Raw genomic sequence first — 18364 nt, 5'->3', positions numbered from 1 at the left:
CTGGCACTACATTGCCAGTTCTCTGACCTTCTCCCTATAGGCCGTCTCATTGTTGTCGGTGATCAGGCCTACCACTGTTGTGTCATCAGCAAACTTAATGATGGTGTTGGAGTTGTGTTTGTCCACACAGTCGTGGGTGAACAGGGAATACAGGAGGGGACTAAGTACATACCCCAGAGGGGCTCCAGTGTTAAGGATCAGCGTGGCAGACGTGTTGTTGCCTACTCTTACCACCTGGGGGCGGCCCGTCAGGAAGTCCAGGATCCAGTTGCAGAGGGAGGTGTTTAGTCGCAGAGTCCTTAGCTTAGTGATGAGCTTCGTGGGCACTATGGTGTTGAACGCTGAGCTGTAGTCAATGAACAGCATTCTCACATAGGTGTTCCTTTTGTCCAAGTGAGAAAGGGCAGTGTGGAGTGCAATTGAGATTGTGTGGATCTGTTGGGGCGGTATGTGAATTGGAGTGGGTCTAAGGTGTCCGTGAGGATCCTGTTGATGTGAGCCATGACCAGCCTATCAAAGCACTTCATGCTACCGACGTACGTGTCACGGGGCAGTAATCATTTAGGCAGGTTACCTTCGCTTCCTTGGGCACAGGGACGATCGTGGTCTGCTTGAAACATGTAGGTATTACAGACTCGGTCAGGGAGAGGTTGAAAATGTCAGTGAAGACACTTGCCAGTTGGTCCGCGCATGCTTTGAGTACACGTCCTGGAAATCCATCTGGCCCAGCGGCTTTGTGAATGTTGACCTGTTTAAAGGTTTTGTTCACATCGGATACCGAGAGCGTTATCATACAGTCATCCAGAAAAGCTGGTGCTCTCATGCATGCTTCAGTGTTGCTTGCCTCGAAGTGAGCATAAAAAGGCATTTAGATAGTCTGGTATGCCCGCTTCAAATGGGGAGCTCGCGTCCGAGCATCCCTTTGTAGTCTGTAAGTCTGCAAGCCCTGCCACATCTGACGAGCGTCAGAGCCGGTGTAGTAGGATTCAATCTTAATCCTGTATTGACGCTTTGCTTGTTTGATGGATCGTCTGAGGGCATAGCAGGATTTCTTATAAGCATCCGGATTAGTCTCCCGCTCCTTGAAAGCGGCAGCTCTAGCCTTTAGCTCGATGCGGATGTTGTCTGTAATCCATGGCTTCTGGTTGGGATATGTACGTACAGTCACTGTGGAGACGACGTCATCAATGCACGTATTGATGAAGCTGATGACTGAGGTGGTGTACTCCTTCCTCAATGCCATTGGATGAATCCCAGAACATATTCCAGTCTGTGCTAGCAAAACAGTCCTGTGGTGTAGCATCCACGTCATCTGACCACTTCCATATTAAGCGAGTCACTAGTACTTGCTGCTTTAATTGTTGCTTGTAAGCAGGAATCAGGAGGATAGAATTATGGTCAGATTTGCCAAATGGATGGCAGGGGAGAGCTTTGTATGCATCTCTGTGTGTGGAGTAAAGGTAGTCTAGGATTCCCCCCCCCCCCCCTGGTTGCACATGTGACATGATGGAATCCTGCATTAAAGTCCCCGGCCACTAGGAGAGACGCTTCTGGGTGAGCATTTTCATCTTGGCTTATGGCCTTATAGAGTTGGTTTAGAGCAGTCTTAGTGCCAGCTTAGTTCTGTGGTGGTAAATAGATGGCTACGAATAATACAGATGAGAACTCTCTTGGTAGATCGTGTGGTCTACAGTTTATCATAAGGTACTCTACCTCAGGTGAGCAATACCTCGAGAATTCTTTAATATTAGATATCGCGCACCAGCTGTTATTGCCAAATAGACACACACCCCCACCCCTCGTCTTACCAGAGGTAGCGTCTCTGTTCTGCAAGTGCATGGAAAATCCCGCTTGCTCTATATTGTCTGTATCTTCGTTCAGCCACGTCTCTCGGTGAAACATAAGATCTTACAGTTTTAATGTCCCGTTGGTAGGATAATCTTAGTCGTAGGTCTTCAATTTTATTTTCCCATGATTGCCCGTTAGCAAGAAGAACGGATGGCAGTGGGAGTTTACTCGCTTGCCTTCGGATTCTCAGAAGGCTGCCCGATCTGCGGCCCCTTTTCCGGTTTCTTTTCTTCACGCAAAAGGCGTGGGTCTGTGCCTGTTCCAGTGAAAGCAGGATATCCTTCTCGTCAAACATGTTAAAGGGAAAAGTTTCTTCCAGTCCGCGGTGAGTAATCGCTTTTCTGATGTCCAGAAGTTATTTTCGGTCATAAGAGACAGTAGCAGCAACATTTTGTACACAATAAGTCAAAAAATAAGTTACACAAAATGCAAAAACAAACTAAATGGGAGAATGTAAAACGTCACCCATGTTCTTCGGCGCCATCTTATTATCCTGAGTACTCTGGAGCAGGTTTTAATCAAGGATCTCTCTGTACTTTGCTCTGTTCATCTTTCCCTCGATCCTGACTAATCTCCCAGCCCCTGCCACTGAAAAACATCCCCACAGCATGATTCTGCCACCACCATGCTTCACAGTAGGAATGGTGCCAGGCTTCTTCCAGATGTGACGCTTGCCGTTCAATCCTGGTTTCTTCAGACCAGAGAAACTTTGTTTCTGATGGTCTGGAAGTCTTTAGGTGCCAAGCGGGCTGTCATGGGCCTTTTACTGAGGAGTGGCTTCCGTCTGGCCCCTCTACCATAAAGGCCTGATTGATACAGTGTTGCAAAGATGGTTGGCCTTCTGGAAGGTTCTCCTATCTCCACAGAGGAAATCTGGAGCTCTGTCAGAGTGACCATTGGGTTCTTGGTCACCTCCCTGACCAAGGCCCTTCTCCTACGATTGCTCAGTTTGCCCGGGCGGCCAGCTCTAGGAAGCGTCTTGGTGGTTCCAAACTTCTTCCATTTAAGAGTGATAGAGGCCTCCTCCACCTTGCTAGCCACCTTGACGTAATTTCCTGTCACAACTTGTGGACTTGTTCACGTGCTGCTGTTTTTTTTTACGGTCTTTACTTTTTAATTACCATTCAACTTTTTCACCCCGGACATGGTTCTACAGGACCTCCACCAGCCGAAGCTAAGTAGTAAAATTAACATTATGCCTTCTAATTGCAGTCGCTGTACTCATAATATACAGGAGAACGATCGCCTTATGGTGAGGATAGCCGTGCTGCAAGCCCAGCTTCAGACGCAATCGTTAGGCATGGGTAATTTAAGTGTAGGAAAGGATGAACAGCATCTGTGCCACAAAAAAGTACATATAGATCCCCTCGCACAGTCCCCGCAGCTGGACACTTTTCTCTTGGCTTCTGGAAGGAAATGCTGTAGTAATGATCAACCGGTGTCACTCATTCAGCTGTTAGAAACTTTCAACCGGTTCTCCCCATTAAGCAACAAGTCGTAGTCAGAGGCCGAGCCTTCTCTGGTCTTTCCTCCACCTGTTACGGGGTCTTAGACGCCGAAGCCTCCCACCATTAGCTCTGACAATTTGAAAACCCTAGTCATTGGCGACTCCATTACCCGCAGTATTAGACTTAAAACGAATCATCCAGCGATCATACACTGTTTACCAGGGGGCAGGGCTACCGACGTTAAGGCTAATCTGAAGATGGTGCTGGCTAAGGCTAAAATTGGCGAGTGTAGAGAGTATAGGGATATTGCTATCCACGTCGGCACCAACGATGTTAGGATGAAACAGTCAGAGGTTACCAAGCGCAACACAGCCTCAGCGTGTAAATCAGCTAGAAAGATGTGTCCGCATCGAGTAATTGTCTCTGACCCCCGCCCAGTTAGGGGGAGTGATGAGTTCGACTGCAGAGTCTCACAACTCAATCTCTGGTTAAACTGTTTGTCACTCCCAAAAGATAGAATTTGTAGATAATTGGCCCTCTTTCTGGGACTCACCCACAAACAGGACCAAGCCTGGCATGCTGAGGAGTGACGGATTCCATCCTAGCTGGAGAGGTGCTCCCATCTTATCTACAAACATAGACAGGGCTCTAACTCCCCTAGCTCCACAATGAGATAGGGTGCAGGCCAGGCAGCAGGCTGTTAGCTAGCCTGCCAGCATAGTGGAGTCTGCCACTAGCACAGTCAGTGTAGTCAGCTCAGCTATCCCCATTGAGATCGTGTCTGTGCCTTGACCTATGTTGGGCAAAACTAAACATGGCGGTGTTCGCCTTAGCAATCTCACTGGAATAAAGATCTCCTCCATTTCTGTCATTATTGAAAGAGATTGTGATGCCTCACATCTCAAAATAGGGCTACTTAATGTTAGATCCTTCACTTCTAAGGCAGTTATAGTCAATGAACTTATCACTGATCATAATCTTGATGTGATTGGCCTGACTGAAACATGGCTTTAACCTGTTGAATTTGCTGTGTTAAATGAGGCCTCTCCTCCTGGTTACACTAGTGACCAAATCCCCCGCGCATCCCGCAAAGGCGAAGGTGTTGCTAACATTTACGATAGCAAATTTAAATTTACAAAAAGAATTACTGCGTTTCGTCTTTTGAGCTTCTAGTCATGAAATCTATGCAGCCTACTCAATCACTTTTTATAGCTACTGTTTACAGGCCTCCTGGGCCATATACAGCGTTCCTCACTGAGTTCCCTGAATTCCCATTGGACCGTGTAGTCATAGGAGATAATATTCACATTTTTGGTGACTTTATTATTCACATGGAAAAGTCAACAGACCCACTCCAAAAGGCTTTCGGAGCCATCATCGACTCAGTGGGTTTTGTCCAACATGTCTCCGGACCTACTCACTGCCACAGTCATACTCTGGACCTAGTTTTGTTCTGTGGAATAAATATTGTGGATCTAAATGTTTTTCCTCATAATCGGACCACCATTTTATTATGTTTGCAATTACAACAAATAATCTGCTCAGACCCCAACCAAGGATCATCAAAAGCCATGCTATAAAGTCTCGAACAACCCAAAGATTCCTAGATGCCCTTCCAGACTCCCTCCACCTACACAAGGACGTCAGAGTACAACAATCGGTTAACCACCTGAGGAACTTAATTTAACCTTGTGTAATACTCTAGATGCAGTCGCACCCCTAAAAACAAAAAACATTTGTCATAAGAAACTAGCTCCCTGGTATACAGAAAATACCCGAGCTCTGAAGCAAGCTTCCAGAAAATTGGAAAGGAAATGGCGCTAGTCTTCCGATTAGCTTGGAAAGACAGTACCGTGCAGTATTGAAGAGCCCTCACCACTGCTTGATCTCAATTAAGTTGTAAAAATAGGATGGAGAATAAGAACAATCCTAAATGTCTTTTTGATACTGTTGCAAAGCTAACTAAAAGGCAGCATTCCCCAAGTGAGGATGGCTTTCACTTCAGCAGTGATACATTCATGAACTTCTTTGACGAGAAGATCATGATCATTAGAAATGACTCCACTTTAAATCTGTGTTGTCCTGAGTCTGCACAACACTGCCAGGACATAGGATCAAAGGGAGACCCTCAAGTTTTTAAATAGTATATCTCTTGATACATTGATGAGAATAGTCATGGCCTCTAAACCTTCAAGCTGCATACTGGACCATATTCCTACTAAACTACTGAAAGAGCTGCTTCCTGTGCTTGGACCTCCTATGTTGAACATAATAAACGGCACCCTATCCACCGGATGTGTACCAAACTCACTAAAAGTGGCAGAAATAAAGCTTCTCTTGAAAAATTAAAACCTTGACCCTAAAATCGGCTGATATCAAATCTTCCATTCCTCTCAAGATTTTTCAAAAAAGCTGTTGCGCAGCAACTCACTGCCTTCCTGAAGACTAACAATGTATACGAAACGCTTTAGTCTGATTTTAGACCCCATCATAGCACTGAGACTGCACTCGAAGGTGGTAAATTACCTTTTAATGGCGTCAGGCCAAGGCTCTGCATCTGTCCTCGTGCTCCTAGACCTTAGTGCTGCTTTTGATACCATCGATCACCACATTCTTTTGGAGAGATTAGAAACCCAAATTGGTCTACATGGACAAGTTCTGGCCTGATTTAGATCTTATCTGTCAGAAATAAATCAGTGTGTCTCTCTGTGGATGGTTTGTCCTCTGACAAAACAACTGTAAATTTCGGTGTTCCTCAAGGTTCCGTTTTAGGACCTTTGTTGTTTTCACTATATATTTTACCTCTTGGTGATATCATTCAGAAACATAATGTTAACTTTCACTGCTATGTGGACGATATACAGCTGTACATTTCAATGAAACATGGTGAAACCCCAAAATTGCCCTACCTGGAAGCCTGTGTTTCAGACATAAGTAAGTGGATGGCGGCAAATGTTTAACTTTTAAACTCGGACAAAACAGAGATGCTAGTTCTAGGTCCCAAGAAACAAAGAGATCTTCTGTTGGATCTGACAATTAATCTTGATGGTTGTACAGTCGTCTCAAATAAAACTGTAAAGGACCTCGGCGTTACTCTGGACCCTGATCTCTCTTTGACGAACATATCAAGACTGTTTCAAGGACAGCTTTTTTCCATCGATGTAAAAGAGCCTGGTTTCTTCTTAGGTTCCTGCCTTTCTACTGAGTTTTTCCTAGCCAACATGCTTCTACATCTACGTTGCTTGCTGTTTGTGGTTTTAGGCTGTGTTTCTGTATAACACTTTGTGACATCGGCTGATGTAAAAAGGGCTTTATACAGTGGGGCAAAAAAGTATTTAGTCAGCCACCAATTGTGCAAGTTCTCCCACTTAAAAAGATGAGAGAGGCCTGTAATTTTCATCATAGGTACACTTCAACTATGACAGACAAAATGAGAAAAAAAATCCAGAAAATCACATTGTAGGATTTCTTATGAATTTATTTGCAAATTATGGTGTAAAATAAGTATTTGGTCACCTACAAACAAGCAAGATTTCTGGCTCTCACAGACCTGTAACTTCTTCTTTAAGAGGCTCCTCTGTCCTCCACTCGTTACCTGTATTAATGGCACCTGTTTGAACTTGTTATCAGTATAAAAGAAACCTGTCCACAACCTCAAACAGTCACACTCCAAACTCCACTATGGCCAAGACCAAAGAGCTGTCAAAGGACACCAGAAACAAAATTGTAGACCTGCACCAGGCTGGGAAGACTGAATCTGCAATAGGTAAGCAGCTTGGTTTGAAGAAATCAACTGTGGGAGCAATTATTAGGAAATGGAAGACATACAAGACCACTGATAATCTCCCTCAATCTGGGGCTCCACGCAAGATCTCTCCCCGTGGGGTCAAAATGATCACAAGAACGGTGAGCAAAAATCCCAGAACCACACGGGGGGACCTAGTGAATGACCTGCAGAGAGCTGGGACCAAAGTAACAAAGCCTACCATCAGTAACACACTACGCCGCCAGGGACTCAAATAATGCAGTGCCAGACGTGTCCCCCTGCTAAAGCCAGTACATGTCCAGGCCCGTCTGAAGTTTGCTAGAGAGCATTTGGATGATCCAGAAGAAGATTGGGAGAATGTCATATGGTCAGATGAAACCAAAATACCAAACTTTTTGGTAAAAACTCAACTCGTCGTGTTTGGAGGACAAAGAATGATGAGTTGCATCCAAAGAACACCATACCTACTGTGAAGCATGGGGGTGGAAACATCATGCTTTGGGGCTGTTTTTCTGCAAAGGGACCAGGACGACTGATCCGTGTAAAGGAAATAATGAATGGGGCCATGTATCGTGAGATTTTGAGTGAAAACCTCCTTCCATCAGCAAGGGCATTGAAGATGAAACGTGGCTGGGTTCTTTCAGCATGACAATGATCCCAAACACACCGCCCGGGCAACGAAGGAGTGGCTTCGTTGCCCGAAATGCTTCGTAAGAAGCATTTCAAGGTCCTGGAGTGGCCTAGCCAGTCTCCAGATCTCAACCCCATAGAAAATCTTTGGAGGGAGTTGAAAGTCCGTGTTGCCCAGCAACAGCCCCAAAACATCACTGCTCTAGAGGAGATCTGCATGGAGGAATGGGTTGTCATAGTTGAAGTGTACCTATGATGAAAATTACAGGCCTCTCTCATCTTTTTAAGTGGGAGAACTTGCACAATTGGTGGCTGACTAGATACTTTTTTGCCCCACTGTAAATACATTTGATTGATTGATTGATTGAATGCTGCAGACATTGTTTGGTACCCTTCCCCAGATCTGTGCCTCGACACGATCCTGTCTTGGAGCTCTACTGACAACTCCTTCGACCTCATGGCTTGGTTTTTGCAATGACAATCACTGTCAACTGTGGGATGATCAATGGAAACAGGACGCAACTGAGCTCAATTTCGAGTCTCAGAAAATGTTCTGAATATTTATATAAATAAGATATTTCTGATTTAGTATTTTTATAGATTTGCAAAAATGTCTAAAAACCTGTTTTCGCTTTGTCATTATTGGGTACTGTGTGTAGATTGATAAGGAAATACATTTATTTAATCAATTTCAGAATAAGGTTGTAACATAACAAAATGTCGAAAAAGTCAAGGGGTCTGAATACTTTCCGAACGCACTTTATATTTCCATTATGGGCTAAGCTAAGGGAGAAATATGACTGTGGTTTACTGTATTCAGGCTGTAGATAAAGACAGAGAGAAGGAGACAGAAAAAAAGAGCTGTGGCGAATAAATTGGTATAAATAAATTATTTCAGAAGGCATCACATATCAGCCCCTCACACGGAAATGAATCCATCTTCAGAAGCAATCTCCTCCAACAATTTGGGGTGGCTGCAGGACTGTAAGCTGAAAAAAAAGTGGCGATAAAAGGTCTGTGTTCGTATATAGTGTCAGCTCAAATGACTGATTTGACTGTCGTGCCTCACATACACCAAGCCTTTGTGTGTGAACCGAATGTACCTGAAGACAACGGAGAGGGGTGTTCAGTTTCTAAACAGGTGAAAAGGGAGCCAGTGCAGACAAGAGTGAATGTGGCCGGATTGGCATGTATTCCATTTCTGCTTAAGTTTGAAATATTTAATAATGCACTTGAACTCGAACTTCACTTAAACACTTGAATGTCATGAGTCAGCATTTCAATTACACCAACTTAAAAATGTTTAACCTTTTCTTTGCAATGCTTAATACTAAACTGACATACACTAGTTTGTCAAAGTCCTTGATTGACACAGGGCTATTACCCAAAATCTCCTTCCGTGCTACCAACTCACTTTGCAGTCTGAAAAGAAAAGTTACATGTTTTTTGTGGAGTCAACATTTAGCATCGGCCGTGCTGCCTTGGCCCTGGCTCTCCCGCAATGGTGACTGTAATGATTCAGAACCTCTTCTCTCTGTTCTTCCCTCTCCAGAACGCTTCTCATTTAAGTCAATCACCCAGTTCTCTTTTCAGGAATTAACCTCAGAGACGCACTTCATACCACAAGCCTCTTCTTAAAAATATGATTCAAGTTCATCTTTCTCTCTTTATTTCTCCTTCTGGCAGTCCCTTGCTAAAGCCAGTCAGCATTTCTCTGTGTTCCTGACAGGCTCCCATCACAGCCCTAACCCCAGATGAAACGGTGCCTCACAAAATAAATGTAAATCTCTTTCTGTGTGCTGATAGTACTCCTGCTGCCGAGCCCTGTAGACAGTTGATTCTTTCAGTGGGGTGCACGCATGCGGCTGCGTCACCCCTTCTTCATAATGGAACACTAAGTCTGCGTCACTGTCACCGCTCCTCACGACAACACGTACTATCACTAGACAAAACACACACACGACAACACACCGAGCAGCAACTGTCATAAAGGAGCGACTGGCAGCAAGGAGATCTCTGAAATGACAACAATAACCATTTGTTCCACAGGCGAGGAGAAAGGGCTATTAGTGCCATTGCAGTGTTCTCGAACAGCTATTCTAAGAGATGTGGTGTTCGTCATTCACTGAGACACTCACGCAAAGTCTATGGCATAGTTAAAGTTAGGGAAAACAAATCATTTTAGTTGTAGTGAAGTCACAAGAACAAAGCACCCAGTGCTCTAAAAAACTAAAGTTTAGCAAACTCCACTAGCCTGAAAACAACTTATCCTCATCAATATAGTCTAGCCCTCCTGTCCTGTCCAGACTGAGCACATCCTTCCCAGCACAGCTGGCCAGAGTGACAGAGAGGACACGGCCATGACAGGACTCCTCCCAGTGCCACCTGGCTGAACAGGTGAATTGTCCATGTCCCCAGACAGGGATGTCACCCATTGGGCACACATAAGAGAGAGCTGACAAACAGCATTTCACTGTGGACAGACACTCCCAACATCAAACACTTTCCTTGAATCTTATTTACACACTTTGAAGTGGCTTAGTCTCGCTTGTCACAGCATTACTCTATGGAGAAAAGGCCCAACAGTGCTGTTCTTGTCACAGCATTACTCTATGGAGAAAAGGCCCAACAGTGCTGTTCTTGTCACAGCATTACTCTATGGAGAAAAGGCCCAACAGTGCTGTTCTTGTCACAGCATTACTCTATGGAGAAAAGGCCCAACGGTGCTGTTCTTGTCACAGCATTACTCTATGGAGAAAAGGCCCAACAGTGCTGTTCTTGTCACAGCATTACTCTATGGAGAAAAGGCCCAACAGTGCTGTTCTTGTCACAGCATTACTCTATGGAGAAAAGGCCCAACAGTGCTGTTCTTGTCACAGCATTACTCTATGGAGAAAAGGCCCAACGGTGCTGTTCTTGTCACAGCATTACTATGGAGAAAAGGCCCAACGGTAATGTTCTTGTCACAGCATTACTCTATGGAGAAAAGGCCCAACAGTGCTGTTCTTGTCACAGCATTACTCTATGGAGAAAAGGCCCAACAGTGCTGTTCTTGTCACAGCATTACTCTATGGAGAAAAGGCCCAACAGTGCTGTTCTTGTCACAGCATTACTCTATGGAGAAAAGGCCCAACAGTGCTGTTCTTGTCACAGCATTACTATGGAGAAAAGGCCCAACAGTGCTGTTCTTGTCACAGCATTACTATGGAGAAAAGGCCCAACAGTGCTGTTCTTGTCACAGCATTACTATGGAGAAAAGGCCCAACAGTGCTGTTCTTGTCACAGCATTACTCTATGGAGAAAAGGCCCAACAGTGCTGTTCTTGTCACAGCATTACTATGGAGAAAAGGCCCAACAGTGCTGTTCTTGTCACAGCATTACTATGGAGAAAAGGCCCAACAGTGCTGTTCTTGTCACAGCATTACTCTATGGAGAAAAGGCCCAACAGTGCTGTTCTTGTCACAGCATTACTATGGAGAAAAGGCCCAACGGTGCTGTTCTTGTCACAGCATTACTCTATGGAGAAAAGGCCCAACGGTGCTGTTCTTGTCACAGCATTACTATGGAGAAAAGGCCCAACAGTGCTGTTCTTGTCACAGCATTACTATGGAGAAAAGGCCCAACAGTGCTGTTCTTGTCACAGCATTACTCTATGGAGAAAAGGCCCAACAGTGCTGTTCTTGTCACAGCATTACTATGGAGAAAAGGCCCAACAGTGCTGTTCTTGTCACAGCATTAATCTATGGAGAAAAGGCCCAACAGTGCTGTTCTTGTCACAGCATTACTCTATGGAGAAAAGGCCCAACAGTGCTGTTCTTGTCACAGCATTACTATGGAGAAAAGGCCCAACGGTGCTGTTCTTGTCACAGCATTACTATGGAGAAAAGGCCCAACAGTGCTGTTCTTGTCACAGCATTACTCTATGGAGAAAAGGCCCAACAGTGCTGTACTTTTCACTGCTTTTCCCAAAACAGATCATACTATTTTTTAGGAGATAGTTTATCTATTAGAGGAAGAGTGTTTTCCACCTCTTCGCCCTCCTCTGTGAGAATCCTTTGAGCATCTCTGTCTCGCGGCCACTCTCCTGCTACACGCTTAGATGCACTCACAAACAAGCCATGAATCACTAGAAACACTGCAAAGTGTCGACATCACACAGCGGAGTCTGTTAACAGCACACACATCTCTCTCTCCACACTGTAAACACACACACACACACTCTCTGCCTCATCAACAAGGGTGAGAAGAGAAGCAAGCGGAGCCCTGAGAATTTTGTGTAAAAGTGGGGAACAAGTGGAAAGTTGGACACTTTGGCAAAAACAAAGGCTAAAACAACAATCAGTATCTTTAAACTACCACTGGGGGTTAAGACTCGACAGGTGTCGTCGAGGTGCTCTGGTCACAAAGCAGTAGCAGGTTGAAATCCTAGCAGCGGATTGCCTGCTTTAATATACTGCTCCTGAGAAGAGCTTTATAAGCTACCTCTCCACTGTAAAAGCAGCCAGTAAAGAATACAGGTACTCATGTATGAACACATCCCAGTCTGCATAAATCACAGCCTCTCCGCCAGTCAGGCATGATAGGCCACTTTGATGGGAAAGTTAAACAGGGCTTTATTTTTCACAGTGGAAAACGACAAGATGCCAGCTTCACCGCTGGCTCCCGGTTTTGTTGCAGTGGCAAAAACCTGAGACAGGCGCCATAGGTCACTGGCGGTGAGTAACTCTGACAAATAGGGGGGTGGTGGAGTGTGACGGGGGTGGTCGTAAACTCCCCACTGGGCCGGGCTGCCGTTAGCTGCTTACGACGAAACGGGTGGGTGGACCGGGTCGGGTCGCTTAGCTTCAGGGTGGGCCGAGTGGAGGAGGGTGAAGAGATAGACACAGCCTGTCATCTCAGGGAGAGAGGACTGAAACTAAAAATGAACATAAAGATGGTCTAAAAAGATGGATATAAATATCCATAATATGTTTCTTCACACAGGTGCTGTATCAGAGAAAGAGAGAGGGGGAGAGGCAAACCAAACAGCAATTAAGGGGAATGCCTAGATGGAGAGCCAGGAATCTAAAGGCAAATTCATATTGGAAATGCATTATAGCTAGAGGATGCAGACAGCGATATCCACTTATGACAACGAGGGCACTAAAAATACATATTTCCCAGATGCCTGTGTATATATTTTCTTAAGCCTGTGGGGGGAAACCTTGAAAGGAAGTGGACCGACAGGCAGCCAATTTCACACAGACAATAGATAAAGAACTAAGAAACTTCTCATCTGTTCGGTGGGGAGAAAAGGCATATCCCAGGAGAGGTTGGCACGAAGAGGTCTTCCTCTAGACCAGGGCTTTCCAACCCTGTTCCTGGAGAGCTACCCTCCTGTAGGTCTTCGCTCTAACCCCAGTTGTAACTAACCTGATTCAGCTTATCAACCAGCTAATTATTCAAATCAGGTGCGCTAGATTAGTTAGAAGGAAAACCTACTGGACGGTAGCTCTCCAGGAACAGGGTTGGACTGAAAACCTACTGGACGGTAGCTCTCCAAGAACAGGGTTGGACTGAAAACCTACTGGACGGTAGCTCTCCAGGAACAGGGTTGGACTGAAAACCTACTGGACGGTAGCTCTCCAGGAACAGGGTTGGACTGAAAACCTACTGGACGGTAGCTCTCCAGGAACAGCGTTGGACTGAAAACCTACTGGACGGTAGCTCTCCAGGAACAGGGTTGGACTGAAAACCTACTGGACGGTAGCTCTCCAGGAACAGCGTTGGACTGAAAACCTACTGGACGGTAGCTCTCCAGGAACAGGGTTGGACTGAAAACCTACTGGACGGTAGCTCTCCAGGAACAGGGTTGGACTGAAAACCTACTGGACGGTAGCTCTCCAGGAACAGGGTTGGACTGAAAACCTACTGGACGGTAGCTCTCCAGGAACAGGGGTGGAGAGCCCTGCTCTAGGCCTACACACACGTTCAATGGCTGGGAAAACAACGTCTGATTCTCCAGATTTCACACCCCACCGCTCGTGCTAATGGGGACAGTGTCTCAGCGGGTGGAGTGGGGTGTGTGATACAATCACCGTAATTTCGGCAACTTGCTTTCATTTTCCCATGTATTCTCCATTACTCTGTGTCCGCACAAACACACACCCATAGTTCAGACACCGACTGGGTGTAAGTTTTATTAACTCCAGGGAACAGCAAAATAAATCTGATAACCGCTACGTCAGTGTCCGTCATTAAAGACCAGGCAGCAGACAACAGGCAGCAGTAACAACAGTAGAATAGTCGAACACAGAATCTCCCCTCATTATCCACAACAACTTACTTAAATATTGCAGACCACAATGACCGACCACAACCCTGGGCAGATCTCTCTTATCTCTGTTCAGGCTGTGTGTGATATATGATATGATTTGCTTCCCTGCTTGGGTGCTCCAGACACGATCGATGTGGTGTTTTGGAAAGTGTGTGAAAGTAACTTAAAGTAAATCGTGTCTTGTACACGTGCGCACATGGAAAAAACACACGTGTCCATTACCGTCAGCTGTGCAAATTACAATATGCTCCTTAATGAAGAAACTCCATTAGGAACAGGAAATCCATCTCTCTATGCCTGGCATATCACTACTGGGACTGTCACCACCACAGTGTGTGTGTGTGTGTGTGTGTGTGTGTGTGTGTATGCCTCCATACCTCAGGCATGGCAGGGGTCTCGTCGTGCCGTCTGGTCTCAGGCTCTCCAGTAAGGGGGTTCCGGAGGGTCTGGAGGAACAGGGCTGCCCTCCTCTTCCTCTCCGCCTGCAGCTGCTTCTCCTTGGACTCCTTCGAGGCCTGGGCCAGCTTCTCCCTGGCGGCTGCAGCTAGACGGTCCTCCAACTTCTGCTTGGCTAGAGGGAGAGGTCAGGTACAGTATAAAGATGAATAGTTTCTGCTTGGCTACAGACAAACAGAGAGAGAAAATGATTTAGAACTTAGAACTTGCTTTTTATATGTCATCAAAATCTATTGATGTCTGTCTGTTTCTGCATTGTACTTTTATGACGCTTTGTGCTTAGGCTAAGTGATGTCAGCATGCTATTTGCATAGCTTTGTTTGGGATTGGGTTTAAAAGTTGACAGTCAAAAATAGATGCAAGTGAGGCACAGTGAGGGTTGGTTGCAGGCTGAACGGTAAGGGAAAGCCATTTCACACTACGTAGGGCCGATCACTCCTCTCCCCCACTCTCTGTCGGCCTGGTTGTCATTGGAATGCTCTGTCCACTCTGTGCACCGTTTACTACGGGACACTGATGGAGGGGTTTAATCATAGCAACATACAGTGGTGGAGGGACCAGTGGACAGCCAGTTCGACATGGCCCAGTCAGAGTGGGGAGAACACATGCCTTTTGTGAGTGTAATGTTTACTGTTTATTTTTTCCCTCATCAATCTACGCACAATACCCCATAATGACAAACTTACATTTTTTTTCTTCGTTTTATGTTTACAAATGTATTAAAAATAAAAAAAAGATACCTTATTTAGATAAGAATTCAGACATTTTGCTATGAGACTTGAAATTGAGCTCAGCTGCATGCTGTTTCCATTGATCCTCTTTGAGATGTTTCTACAACTTGATTGGAGTCCACCTGAGCTAAATTCAAATAAATTGATTGGGCATCATTTGGAAAGGCACACACCTGTCTGTATAAGGTCCCACAGTTGACAGTGCATGTCAGAGCAAAAACCAAGCCATGAGGTCGGAGGAATTGTCCGTCGAGCTCGATTAATCCAAGATGGCGTAGCAGTCGGACGTGTGTTTGTCTTTGTCCCATGTAAATAGCCGGTTTCGTCGTTTTTTTTCGTATATATTTTTAATCTCACTTTCCACCTATGATCTAAATATACTTTCCCGCAACCTGCCTCACCCAATGTGATACGGATCTGCTATTTTTATACGTTATAACTGGAAACTCCATCAGCAGCTAGCCAGCTAACTAGCTACTAGCTAGTAGTAACTGTTAGCCACGGCTAGCGGTCTTCACCTTCAGCTCGGACACCAGCCAGCTTAACAGCTGATATCAACCAGTTTATTGCGCGATATCAACCCAGAGCATATCAGACTGATTTTCTCCACCACATCACCGGATTCCCGCCGCAAGCTCTGGGCCATTACACCGGATCATCGCAGCTAGCTAACTGCAACCGAGTAGCTACTGCTGGCTAACGCCTCTGTCCCGAAGCAAGCACCAGTTAGCCTTGAGCTAGCCTCGAGCTAGGCCCATCTCCCGGCTAGCCGAAGAGGTATACCCACTAATTCGTGGGCTACAATACCTCTTTTGCCAATTGGCCTGGACCCTTTATTGCCGACATGGAGCCCCGCCGATCCATCACGACTGGTCTGCCGACGTAATCGTCCGATGTGGTTTCAACAGGCTTTTTCATTGCGATGTCACGAAGACCCATCTGCTAGCCCTGGCCCGCTAGCTTTCTGATCGCAGTGCCTCCCGCTCGCCTAGCATAGACTACCGAACGGCTCCCTGACTCACCTATTGCTGCTCATTGGACCCTATGATCACTCGGCTACACATGCCTCTCTCTAATGTCAATATGCCTTGTCTTCTGCTGTTTCGGTTAGTTATTATTGTTTTATTTCCCTGTAGAGCCCCTAGACCTGCTCAACATACCTTAGATAGCTCTTTTGTCACACACCCCACACATGGGGAAACATCACCTGGCTTAACTGGTGTCTCCAGAGATGCAAGCTCTCTCATCGTCACTCAATGCCTAGGTCTACCCCCACTGTACTCACATGCTACCATACCCTTGTCTGTACATTAAGCCCTGAATATATTCTACCACACCCAGAAATATGCTCCTTTTATTCTCTGTTCCCAACGCACTAGACGACCAGTTCTTATAGCCTTCAGCTGTACCCTTATCCTACTGTTTCTCTGGTGATATAAAGGTTAACCCAGGCCCTATAGCTCCCAGCTTTACAACTATTCCCCAGGCGCTCTCATTTGTTAACTTCTGTAACCGTAAAACCCTTGGTTTCATGCATGTTAAAATCAAACGCCTCCTCCCTAAATTTGTCTTATTCACTGCTTTAACACACTCCGCCAACCCTGATGTCCTTGCCGTGTCTGAATCCTGGCTTAGGAAGGCCACCAAAAATTCTGAAATTTCCATCCCCAACTATAATATTTTCTGTCAAGATGGAACTGCCAAAGGGGGCAGAGTTGCAATCTACTGCAGAGATAGCCTAAAGAGTTCTGTCATACTATCCAGGTCTGTGTCCAAACAGTTCGAGCTTCTACTTTTAAAAATCCACCTTTCCAGAAATAAGTCTCTCACTGTTGTTAAAGAGCCCCATCAGCACCCAGTTGTGCCCTGGACAACATACGTGAATTGATTGCCCCCCATCTATCTTCGTACTGTTAGGTGACCTAAACTGGGATATGCTTAGCACCCTGGCCGTCCTACAATCTAAGCTAGATGCCCTCAATCTTACACAAATTGTCAAGGAACCTACCAGGTACAACCCTAAATCCGTAAACATGGGCACCCTCATAGATATCATCCTGACCAACTTGCCCTCTAAATACACCTCTGCTGTCTTCAACCAGGATCTCAGCGATCACAGCCTCATTGTCTGTGTCCGTAATGGGCCCGCGGTCAAATGACCACCCCTCATCCCTGTCAAACGCTCCCTAAAACACTTCAGCGAGCAGGTCTTTCTAATCGACCTGGCCCGGGTATCCTGGAAGTAAATTGACCTCATCCCGTCAGTAGAGGATACCTGGTTGTTCTTTAAAAGTGCTTTCCTCACCATCTTAAATAAGCATGCCCCATTAAAAAAAAATTGAACTAAGAACAGATATAGCCCTTGGTTCACTCGAGTCGACTGCCCTTGACCAGCACAAAAACATCCTGTGGCGTACTGCATTAGCATCGAATAGCCCCCGCGATATGCAACTTTTCAGGGAAGTCAGGAACCAATATACACAGTCAGTTAGGAAAGCTAAGGCTAGCTTTTTCAAACAGAAATTTGCATCCTGTAGCACTAATTCCAAAGAGTTTTGGGACACCGTAAAGTCCATGGAGAATAAAAGCACCTCCTACCAGCTGCACTGAGGCTAGGAAACACTGTCACCACCGATAAAATCTACGATAATCGAAGATTTCAATAAGCATTTTTCTACGGCTGGCCATGCTTCCACCTGGCTACCCCTACCCCGGCCAACAGCTCTGCACCCCCCGCAGCAACTTGTCCCCCCCGCTTCTCCTTCACCCATATCCAGATAGCTGATGTTCTGAAAGAGCTGCAAAATGTGGACCCCTACAAATCAGCTGGGCTAAACAATCTGTAAAATTATTTGCAGAAATTGTTGCAATCCCTAAAGATCGGAAAGCTGCCACGGTCATCCCCCTCTTCAAAGGGGAAGACACTCTAGACCCAAACTGTTATAGACCTATATCCATCCTGCCCTGCCATTCTAGAGTGTTTGAAAGCCAAGTTAGCAAACAGATCACCGACCATTTCGAATCCCACCGTACCTTCTCCACTATGCAATCTGGTTTCGGAGCTGGTCATGGGTGCACATCAGCCATGCTCAATGTCCTAAACGATATCATAACCGCCATAGATAAAAGACAGTACTGTGCAGCCGTTTCCATCGACCTGGCCAAGGCT

General features: G+C 45.7%; 1 protein-coding gene across 5 annotated transcripts in view; it reads right to left on the bottom strand.

Annotated features, from left to right (window-relative positions):
- LOC139544041 (splicing factor, suppressor of white-apricot homolog) overlaps positions 1 to 18364 on the bottom strand; it is a 127717-nt gene that overhangs the window by 33602 nt on the left and 75751 nt on the right. For all 5 annotated transcript variants that reach the window (XR_011668795.1, XM_071350724.1, XM_071350726.1 and 2 more), the window contains one exon: positions 14386 to 14579. Coding sequence is in view for 4 of the 5 variants with exons in the window: in XM_071350724.1 (XP_071206825.1) it covers positions 14386 to 14579 (194 nt within the window). In the remaining variant the exon portion in view is untranslated. The remainder of the gene's footprint in view (positions 1 to 14385; positions 14580 to 18364) is intronic.

This window comes from Salvelinus alpinus, chromosome 18 (assembly GCF_045679555.1).
Source record: "Salvelinus alpinus chromosome 18, SLU_Salpinus.1, whole genome shotgun sequence".
In the NCBI taxonomy this organism is placed as follows: domain Eukaryota; kingdom Metazoa; phylum Chordata; class Actinopteri; order Salmoniformes; family Salmonidae; genus Salvelinus; species Salvelinus alpinus.
This window is presented reverse-complemented; position numbering and strand designations above follow the sequence as displayed.